Source organism: Limulus polyphemus, unplaced genomic scaffold, assembly GCF_000517525.1.
Source record: "Limulus polyphemus unplaced genomic scaffold, Limulus_polyphemus-2.1.2 Scaffold234, whole genome shotgun sequence".
Classification (NCBI taxonomy): Eukaryota; Metazoa; Arthropoda; class Merostomata; order Xiphosura; family Limulidae; genus Limulus; species Limulus polyphemus.
The window spans coordinates 612,235-623,890 of NW_013665844.1; the positions used below are offsets into that span (position 1 = coordinate 612,235).

At 30.4% G+C, this 11,656-nt stretch overlaps 1 protein-coding gene across 4 annotated transcripts in view; it reads left to right on the top strand.

Moving 5' to 3' along the window:
* Nucleotides 1-768: 768 nt before the first annotated feature.
* Nucleotides 769-11,656, top strand: part of LOC106478625 (zinc finger protein DZIP1L-like) — a 93,199-nt gene continuing 82,311 nt past the window's right edge. For 3 of the 4 annotated variants that reach the window (XR_002609949.1, XM_022382251.1, XM_022382253.1), the window contains exons 1-3: nt 769-835; nt 5,221-5,394; nt 6,123-6,220. Coding sequence is in view for 3 of the 4 variants with exons in the window: in XM_022382251.1 (XP_022237959.1) it covers nt 5,283-5,394; nt 6,123-6,220 (210 nt within the window). In the remaining variant the exon portion in view is untranslated. Of the gene's footprint in view, nt 836-1,312; nt 1,589-5,220; nt 5,395-6,122; nt 6,221-11,656 lie in introns of those variants that run through there. The other variant, XM_022382252.1, reaches the window with a different exon arrangement.

Below are 11,656 nucleotides of genomic sequence, written 5' to 3' on the forward strand. Positions count from 1 at the left end.
CTTATTCACTCATAACAAGGTTAAGTCTGATCATTAGAGTTTTGAATAAAAACAAGTTCATTAAAAGATTGTTTACACAGCACGGATAGTCCATTGAACTTTCGACTAGAGGAAAGCAACTGGCCGGCAGCACCCATCGCAGATTGCGAGTTGAGCGCAGTACCTACCAGGTCCAGCTTATATCGTAAGCTTAGAAGCATATATATTTCTATATTTACATTAATGAGTTGTATCCATTCACTAGATAAGTACCTTTAATACCAAGGTATCAACTCATTAAGTTTAGTACCTCTCGTAAAGGTGGGTCCCGCGCAAAAAATTTAAATAGCGAGGCTGGAACTGGTAAAAATTAACAAAAATAATCCTTTTTACATCATAGATATAAATAAAATATGGGCTAAATGAATATTAACGACTAAGCGGATCTTAAGTGAGTTTGAAATGTAAATATATAAGTTTGATTTAAAGATTTTGTAAATTATAAGTTGAGCTTACAGGATATTGAGCTCTGCTCGGAGTGATCGTAGTTTGTTAGTAACAAGATTAGGTAACGATTAGCCCTACTGGCTCAGCGATAAGTCTGAAGACCTATAGCGCTAAAAACCGGGTTTCGATACCCGTGGTGGTCACAGCACAAATGGTCCATTGTGTAGCTATATGCTTTTAACAACAAACAAACAAAAAGGCTAAACATTTTTTTGTATACGTATGTTTATATATATATATATATATATATTTATATAAACAAACTAGTTAGAGGGCGCTAGAAAGCTAAATCCATTTATAAAATTGAAATTGCGATCAAATTTAAACTTGATATTTTAACTGATTTAAGGTATGTTTATTTAAAGTTATCATGTTATGATTTTTGTGTATGAAACAAAAAGTTGCAAATTTTAAATGTATAGTGTTGTTTAAAAAAATATTTGTAGCTCTAAGTGTAAAGAATGACTGGTATTGACAATGTGACATACGGATATATTAATTTATTTTTTAACCTTGTTTAAAAATTAAAATTGTGTATTTTGATTTTAAATTTTATTTCTGTTTCGTAAACATATCAGTATCATATATATAATTATTATAAATTATTGAATTATAGATGTAGCATGATTTTATCATTCATAACATTACAAAGTATAATAATTTTAATATCGCACAAACAGTAGTTCACTAATTGTAACTTGTAGTTTTACTACTCGTAACTGTTGAACTTGTAAGTTGTAATATGATAAAATAATGATAATGCCAAAAAACAAATGACCAACTCAATTAATGTTATGACTATGACTGAGTGTGACTGTGACATCGTCATTATAAGTTGTATTTAAGTTTTAACTATCCATTGTATAGAGCTAGTGCTACAACTTTATTATTTATAAATTATATCACATTAACAATACTCAGTGCTAGGTTTAATGAGTGACACTACAGACATAATTATGTTGTTTAGCTATTATCTTACAAAATGCAACTTTTCCTTCGATTCAGTCACACACTTAATATCTGTATAGTATTAGTAAGACCTTGGTACAGTAGAACTTGACATTGTGATGTGTGGTGTACCAGTATGTGCTTAATAAACCAGGTAAAGAAATTTATTATAGTAAATAAAAAAAACAATAGAAAATAACAAAGAAGTGTTTGTAAAACTAAATCTTGTGTGCCATACTTGATATATGCTTTTATATCTGGACTAAGCTTCACAAATGCTTAAAAATCACTTGTAATTTATGTTAAAATATTTAAGGGGTGGCAATGTACAAACAGTGTAGCATTTACAAATATTAGAATTTTTTTTTTTGCTCTTGCAAGTAATTGTATTCTGTTTTATACATTTATGCATGAATATTTATTTGGATATTACAAATATTTTTATGAGGTTGTATTTAAATAAAGGACAAGGGATAAAAGAAGTATCACATATATCAGGAAATTAGCAAGTGAGTGAAATTGTTATGTCAGCTTCTATTATGAACTTAAGCCTGTCAGTCAGCAGGGCTTCCAATTTAAGATCAGAGTGTACCATGTTAATTTTAGGAAAAATATAATGGAGGAGGTATCTAGGGCCCCAGTAGGTTTGAAACAAAGCCCCCCAAAAGCTCTTGAGTTTTGTGATAATATAATTATTTTGTTTATTTACTTCTCCTTTAAGGTTTTATGAGTAATAGTTTATTTAACAACACAAAGAATAACCAGTAATTACTGGACAAGTGTTGTTTTTTTCTTTCTTAACATCATTTTATCTTTAAGGACATTTAATTTAATATTTGATATTTGTTTTTACATCAGAACTATGCATAACTCTAATTATGTAAATCCACCAAATATAAAATGTCACAAAAATGTGTCATTCATACATCAGTTCTATTCTGAAAGTATATTTCTGAACAGTCAAAACTACAGTAAATTTGTTAGATCTGTGATAAATCCCTAACAACTTGAATTGATCATAAAACTTGATTAGTAATGGTTAATAATGAAACTATTTGAAATGCAATCAATATAGTTTATAATATTTAGAATACTTATGGTTTGGAAGACTGGAAAATTTTTAAAAGTGTGCATTTTCTCTTTACTGTATTTGTAATCATCAACAAAATGCTAAAGCATACTCTGTGAGAATTGATAAGTGTTTTAAGTGAGTTTGTTATTGGATGTGCTATAAATAACTTTTGGCTATTCACTTTTGATTCTGATGAATTACAATTTTTTGCAATGAAATTTGAAGAAGGAATATTTTGAGATTTTTTTAAATCTTCACTTGTATATAGTACCTACATTGTTAGTAGATGTGGAAAAGGAGTGGGTAGTGGTCCATTTTAAAATCACTGAGTTAAGCCAACTTATGAAACATAATAGTAAAAAAAAATAAACTGCTTTCATTGTTATTAAATGAACTATTATTGCATTATTATTAATTGAATAATCCAAAAGAATCTGCTCAGCAATTGAAACTGTTACAACATTTTTAAATGCAATATGCGTACAGATACTGTCATAACATGAGCATGTCAGTTTTAGTTTAGTGGGTACACAAACAGACAAGATCTTCAAAATGTAATTATGATAATACCAATCAGGTTTATTTTTGTGTGCTGTTTTCTTTTATTTATCATGTCTGTTGTCTCCAATTTAATTCTAGTACTTTAGAGATATCTACTATTGTAGTCAATAGTGATAAAAACAAACAATATTACAAAAAGCCATTCAGATTTTCATAATCTAAACAACCATATATTATAAAACCAAGCTAAATGTAACATTTCACATTATTATAAAATCTAGACTTATAATATCTTTGATAAATTGCTTACACGTTAGATGTTTATGAAACTAACAGAAAGGTGAGGAAGCAGATAGAAAATTGATTTAGGGGTAGACAGCAGAGAATGATGATAAATTCACATTTTTGCTTCTAGAAAATGTGATTAGTGGAGTCCCTCGGGTGTTTTGGGATGTTGTTGTTTATAACTGATGTAAGCAACATGGATTGCTTCTGGAATGATAATATTTAATAGTGAAATACATTTTTTGGACCTTCCCACTCACCAGTAATGTTCAAATCTTTATAAATTATAGAAATATTCCTAAAAGTATCACTTTTATCCAGTCACTTGGTATTGTAATCTAATATGGATCATTTACTTCCCAAGTAGATATCTATATCATTAATATTAATAATAAAGGTACCAAAACATATGTATACATAAATAATACCTGCTCAGTTTTCTTCTAAGCAGGAACTTTCTTTATGTTCTTAAATTTGAAAGAAAAATATTTCAAAGCCCTACACTAACTGTATCCAAGTTCTTCAAAGATTTTAGATAAACCTCACCAGACCCAAGAGTTTTTACTAGATTGAAGAATACAAGATATTTTGCTAAAATCAACAGCACAATAGTCGAAGAAAAACAATAATCACACATCATAATTTAATTTAGCAAATAAAGTAAACTTATTAGCAAGTTGTGACATTACACTTGATACCAGTTTTTCAAAAACAAGAAAATGTTGTCTGATAAACAAAAAAAAAGAAGAATTTTTGAATTTAAAATTATTGAAACAGGCAAACACTAAAAGAGGGATAATAGAATTATTTGTAATCAGCTTTTGGGATTTGTATACAAAAATTTAGAGAATAATAGAGTACAAAGATTATTGTTGTACTGTGTAACTGGTCATATCACATTTTGGGCTGTACAATGTACTTTTTAGATTTAGTTTTTTTCTTATAAAAGAATATATATCTTCTGGAAAAGGTGTAAAAGGACTACCAGTACTTCCCTTAAAAACACTTTATTAGCTAAAAGCTATATGATTTATGTTTTAGAAATTGTTAGAAGTTTGGATAGACTACTTGTTAAAAGTATTTTTTATATTATTTTATAGGTTGTAAGTTATGTAATGATGATTTTAATTATTAAAAGTAATGTGTATAAGCTTTGAAAAATGAAATGTACACCAAGATTAATGTTTGTTACAATTGTAGATAGAATTATTCCTCAGTTAAAACTATTAATTATGTAAAAGTTAACCTAATGATAGTTTGCATTCCTTTACAACATATTGATGTAGAAGGTTACTTTTGATTTGGTTGGTGTTTGAGTTTTCATTGCATGATTTTGATCTCATAGTGAAATAAGATTCAGTGTGTGTTTGTGTGTCTTGTAGCTTAAACAGCTGGTCACACCAACCAAATGAATCATCTCGGTCCTGAGGTTTGCACAAAGGTAATATTTATCACTCTACCCATGGGGGGCCCAGGGATTTCCTGAAAACCCCTTCTTCTAAACTGCTGTACTCACCAACTTCTAAGTAATGTCACTCAAATAGTCCAGGCCCCAAGGTTTGCACAAAAGTAAAACTTTTCACCCAAGCCATTAGAGGAACCAGGTATTTCATTGAAACACTTTTATAGGTATTCCCTGAAACTTGAAAGTAGACACCAAATTAGTACTCATACAGCTTATATTTTAGTATGAAAAAATGTACATTGGATATTAGATAAGTAGAAGGGTTTGTAATGAAAAGAAATGTCATTCTGACAGGAAAGAGCTAAAGATTTTATTGAATAAAATTTAACATAAATGTTGCTATAGTGCCAAGGGTGTTATAATGATCTGCAGCTGCTAAGGTTGCTTATATGTTGTTTCTTTAAAACATATTGAAAAAAAGGTTATCTTTACTTTTTATAAGATATTTTGATTTTTTTAATAGGTTCTGATGGATGAAATTAATACTGCAAGTTAATGTTTTATGAAAGAGTGTAAACACCACAAATGGATTTCATCAGGGATGATCTTTCATCCAGATATTTTGGAGTTTCAGGATCTACAAAACCACAACTATCTTTCCAGAAAAGATGTGGATATGTTGACTGGAAAAAATTGGGTAAAGAAAGAAAACCTTATTCTTTGTGGTATCATATAAAAATGTTCCACTGTTGTATGTACATGTATATTTACCTGACCTCAGCATTTCGTATTTTCCGTTTAAAAATTTTTTTTGTGAACAATTATGATTATAAAGATTTTAGAATTAACATAAAATGTAGCATTGCAGTAGAGAGAGCTTCAAAGAAATGTTATTTTGCATCAGAATTTACATAATCTACTTAATATATTTTGCTCTTGTAATAACCATGTCTACACCAAATCTTGCAAAAACGTTTTTTAATGTTGTAAAGAACTATGTGTGGATATACTCTGACTGAATAAATAATATACGTGATCAACCTTCCCTTGGCTTAACATTCATACTGTGTGTCATGTGTGTTTTATAATTTGAAGAAATGATGTCAAAACTTATCAAGCGTAAAATAATAAATACAGGAATTATGAATATTGTATATATATAGTATATATATATATATATATATATATATACACACACAAAACTCATATTTCAAATGCCAAACCTAATCTTGGACAAAGTTGATTTTGTTCAGTTTCTATCTGTACCATTGTAAATTTCCTCAAGAAATTGATATTGAGACCATGTGGGAAGCAAACCCATTTTCCTATTTGTATTACTTTAACTAATTAACCTGGTAGGTCTCAAATGCCTTCTTCTCTATTTCACTACTTATTGTATTTGTGTTATAACATATTTTCTTTCAGCATCAGTTGATGTGGATCAAGTTGCTCGTAATCTAGATTTCAGAGCTCTGCAGGAAAATATTTCCAATGTGACTTTTTGTAACATAGAAAGTGAAGTGGTAAGTTAAGCTTTCATAAATGTATTTGTATGTTTGTGAACGAAAAAAATTCCATAGAAGATTTGCATGTTTCTGTTTGTAAATATAAGTTGTACTTACATAAAAAGTGAGAGAGTTCACTTTAATAATTCAAAAAATAATTTTTTAAAATTTAAAACATCTAAGTAATAGTTGATCTATGGGAGGCTATAGAGACTGATGGTAGAGTTGAGGTGAACACACTGTACATGCCAGTGATGTATCTCTTACACACCCTACTCCTACAGCTGTCAAGGGGCCCATAAAGACTGATGGTAAAGTAGAGGTGTATACAAGTATCCATACTGAAACAAATTCATCCATTGCCCTCCTCCCATATCTAGAATGGGGCCCATAAAGACTGATGGTAAAAGAAGTGAGCACATAAAGTATGGTCTGAATGAGCCCCAAACTAACTACACTTATTGGCTGTTCAACGTCTTACATGCAGGTACTCGAACAGCCATGTACCAATTCTGCCTGTCTAAGCAACACAGATCTGGATTATTTGCCTCTCGTCTTTTTTATGTGGGCAAAGAGTATACCCTGGATGAGACGAGATGCAATCTTCCATGAGTGTTCCCCTATGGAATTTCTGGCATTGGGTGTTGAACCCAATGGGCTTCCTTTGGATGATTTCTGAAGGAGTCTCATGTAGATAAACTTTGCACCAGTCCCTCCACCATCTCAACATGGGATTCTAGCTAAACTATGAGTATTCATTTCTGAAGTTAAAATTGTTCTTACCTGAAAATTTATTTCCAATAGAAACTCACCTCCTAACACATTCACACCCATTTTTCCCATTTATGGTGCACATTTTTTACTTTCCTCTTCAAAGAATGGAGATTCACAAGTGCAAATGCGAAGTAGTTAGTATGTATGGAAGTATGTTGCCCTCCTATTGGTGGAGAGCTTTTTCTGGATGATTACATCATCATGAAATGGCTCAAATTTATGAAAAAGTAGGTGGGAGTTTTCTCAAGGCTAGTGGCATGCAACTCTCTTTGGCAGAACACATGTGAGAGCTGAGGATGATAGCTAAACTGTGTGAGAGGTGAGTATCTGTTGGAAGGAAAACTTTATTTAAACCTTTGCACCAAAGATTTACATGTACATTAAACATACTTTAAGGTTTTTGCAACCCCAAAAAAAACTATAACCTGAATGTCAAAAAACATTTTATGTAACAGAAAAAGTAAACTTGCTCTTTTTTTTTTTAAATTGGAGAATTTTTTAAACCACAAAAAACATTATTACACCTCATGACAGTATATTAGGTTTAGACACTGTAAATTTTCTTTAAGGAGTTACAGTATTGTTTATGTGTTAAAATAAGTTTAAGCTTGAAAGAAACAGCTATTGTATCAAATTTTGAAACCAATTTATTCATTAAAACATTTTTAAATACATTGTATAGATTGCTTGCTTCTAACTACTTACTTTGAAAAGAACAGTGCTTTAAGTTTACTTTTCTGAAAATCATTTTTTTATTTAAATATTATATTCAAATCATTTAGTCTTACTCTGAAATACTAAAAGCCTTTCCTTGTTTAGATTTTCTCATGCTCTCAATAACATGTGTCTTATAGTTCAGAATGTCAAAAACAAATGTTTACGTATATGTCTGGCCAGTAATTGGAGGAGTTTAATACATGTAAATGTTCTCCTTAACACATGTTTATCTTTTATTGATAGATTTTTTTGGTACATCAGGATTATTATTCTGTGATTCACTTTCATGTAAGTGATTATTACGTCCAATTTTTATAGGAGTATTGGTTTTCAAATTTTGTATACGTTTTGGTCATGGGTCAGGTGCTCTCTGGATATATGTTCCTAGTGTTGATTTAATAACAGGCAAGCTGTCTTGACTCACTGCATTGTCTTAATAGTAGTCTCTAATTACTGTAGAGACTATAAATACAATGTTTATGTATGTGGTTCATCATTGCAAAATTAGCCTAGTTTATAGCTTTAAATCACAGTCAACTGTTCTACTGCTGAAATCAACATTGCTTGTTTGAGTGACTTAATTCATGATTAATAAGAATTGCTCATATATGCAAGAAACCTCTTATTGATTGTTATTGGATCCCCTGGAGTGATCAGCTCATTCATAGTCTCCATTTCTATGAGCTATTTTGCTGTTTTTGTATTGCCATTTGCTCTACAACTATTTACATATATTGTAGTTGTGTTCAACAGGTTTTGTATAGGTTCGTGAAATCTTAAAAAGTTATGTAAAATGAGCTTTAAAAAATTAAATACTAAAAATTCTGGAACATGGCTGTATTTGAGTTATAGCCATGAAAAAAGTTGTGAAATTTCAGTTTCCATAAAAAAATTCCCTTGGAAATAATGGCTTAAATTAAAGAAAATTAAAAACAAAAAAGTTTGATTACTAATAGAGCAGGTTTGCTTATTTTGGTCACTGTAAATCCTTTTCTGATGTGTATGTTTGAAAATTCCAGTTTAATCCTGCATGGCAGAATTCTATACTTTTATAAGTATGAATATAGATGCTGGAAAAGCCCTAGAATTTTCGTTTGTAAAGTCTATATGAAGCCAGGTGTGATAATACCCTTACCTGTTTTGGTGGAAAAAGAAATATATCTGCCTAGTATGCCTTTATTTTAACAGTGCTCTTTCCTTTGGTTTTCTTAGTCATTAGAGACTTGTTTATACCCATTAAGATCTCACAATTACTGGTTTTGTTACTTACATTTGGATTTTCCAAATTGTTTATGAGAAAATACAATAATGTAAATGATAGTAGGAGCACACATGCATTACACATACAAGAGTCACAAACAAGTAGTTACAACTAGATGGTGAATACACAGTGGTACAAAATATCATTATAGAAAATACAAAAGTGAATAAGTTGTACAATGCACTGGTATTGTTTATGTGAGCCATTTGCTTTACAAGTATAACTACACCTTTTTTTTATACTGCCATACAGTTTATAAGTGTATGATTGTGAAATGTTGTTCTAAATGTCCTGTTTTACTCCATACATTTCAGCCAAAGTGTTTGGTTACCTTTTGATTTTGTTACTTTTACAGAAGCCCATAAAGCCTGAAGAATTTTCTTATTGGGAGTTTGTACAGGCCGAGTCATAGTTGTACGTGTTTTTGTGACTGTTTTAGCATCTTAACATATTTGATGTATTCTTAGAATCATTGTTTTACTTCCTGTTGAGTTAATTCCTGAGGGCTTGACATACTAAATTGAAATCAGCCTGTAATTGTGAGCAATTAAGATGTCATCAATTTTGTACTGATCCCCCACTATGCTTTATAGTCGATGTTGTAAGTTGTCTATAAACCATTTTCCTCTCTGCTATCAAATGAATTGTGATTGATTTTTATTTTAGTGTAAGTTGTATTTTCTTTTGATGATGTTTTGGTCTCTTTTCTGAATAAGGTTCTGATGAAAGCCTCATCATAGAGGCCAAAATGTTGTCAAAAGAAAAGAAAAGATGTCAGTTTGTTTCAGGCCCATAGAAAATTTTTAACACATTATTCAGTGTTGCTAAAGAATTTGAACTTTGATTAATATATAAAAAGCACATATCTCCATCTTTTTTTGCTCATTCCAACATTTATGTTGTGATGCCCACTTCAGCCTTTTGGTAAGGTTACATTAACTTTTCTCATCAGTGATTTTCAAGTAGCTACATCCCCTTTATGATCACTTTGTGCTAATGTGTGTTTTAATGTTCTCAATATACATGTATTTATGCAAGGTTACTGGCAAGATTTATTTCTCATTGTCCCCTATTTTGTAAGAACGTCCTTTGAAATAGCCCTAAGATGCTTTATCAATTTTGGGATTTCTACCTCAACCACTTATGTTATTAACAAAGCCAATTTCATATACCCTCTTCAGAACCTTGCATACAGCTTTTACTGAAACATGGAAGTTTGACGCAATTTTTTCATTAGATATCCTTGACCAATATAAACTTGGATTTCTTCATGCTTCTTGTGTGATATTTCAGACTTGAAAACCATGACTGGAATCCAACTACTAGTGCTACTAGGCATTGTATGACTGTATCTACAATGATGGGCTTTAACTCTTTCAGTATGGGCTTGAACCCTGGGACTGACCTCGTAACCATTTTGTGCTTGTTGTAGTTTTCATGCTATAAATTTTAAATTAGTAAGCATAAGTTAATGAAATTTGGCAGATTATCAGTAAATATTATAATGCTTTCACATGCAAAATATCAAATTTTTTTATTAAGTGCTAAGATTTGTAAAGCAATGTTTTTCTCATGCCTTTTTTTCTTTTCACATGTTGCCTATCCAACATGCAAAGCAATTTTCATTTTAAAATTAAAAATACTTTTGTGCATCCAAAAAATTTTAAATTTCAATTTGCAAAATCTTTATAATGTCCAGATAGTTATCAAACGTTTCTAAGAAAAAACTTTATATTTTATCTGTTATTTTCAGTAACGAATCTCTGTACAGGTTTGGTCAATTTGGCTGATCCCATGACCACGTTAAAAAATTAGGAAATAAATTTAAATTATGCCTTTTTGTTCTAGAATGACTACAGATTATAACATGAAAACATAGATGTTTAGACTAAATGGCTTAAATCTCATAACATTATACATTTATATATATATATTATTTTTATTGTATTGACCTTTCAGCTGTGCCTGGCTAACAATACAGAACTTGCAGTGATGCAGCACACATGCACTCATGTTACTGTATCCAATAGTACAAAACTGACCTTTAGTCTTTACAAGGTGACCTGTCTTGGCTTTGTTTTAGTAGACTTGTATTTTGTAAAATACAGTCACATTTCAATTATTATATATGTATATAGATTATTGCTATTTAGAAATAAGTTCTTAAACATATTTTTCTTAATACATAGAACAGTAGATACAGACCTAAAACAAACAATTATCTCTTCTAGTTACAACATTTGTAATCAGTTGCTGCTTAACAAATGTTGCTAAGCCTTTGAAAATTTTGCACGTATAATTTTTTTTTAGGTTTTATGTATATACAGTTGAATAACCAAAAAATCATAAATTACTATATCACTACCATAGAATTCTGCTACAATTTATCAAGCTTAGTAACTAATTTATCATGCTAAACTAAAAATGTATCATGAAAAACGTTTTTCAGTCTAAAAATTTTGAAATTTTGAGCAGACTAATGACACAACCTTCCTCCTTGAAATCATGGTTTGAAAGAAAGAGATGGCATCCAAACATGTTAAAATGGCCGAGAAAGCCACAAGGAGGTCATCCTGAGCTTTCAATTCGTTATTCATGTCATATATAGAAGTAAGTGTATATAAGGGAGTGTTTCCAAAATTGGAAAGAGGTGGGTGGGGTGCCACTGTTTGATTTATTACACAAACAATATCTTAGCAAAT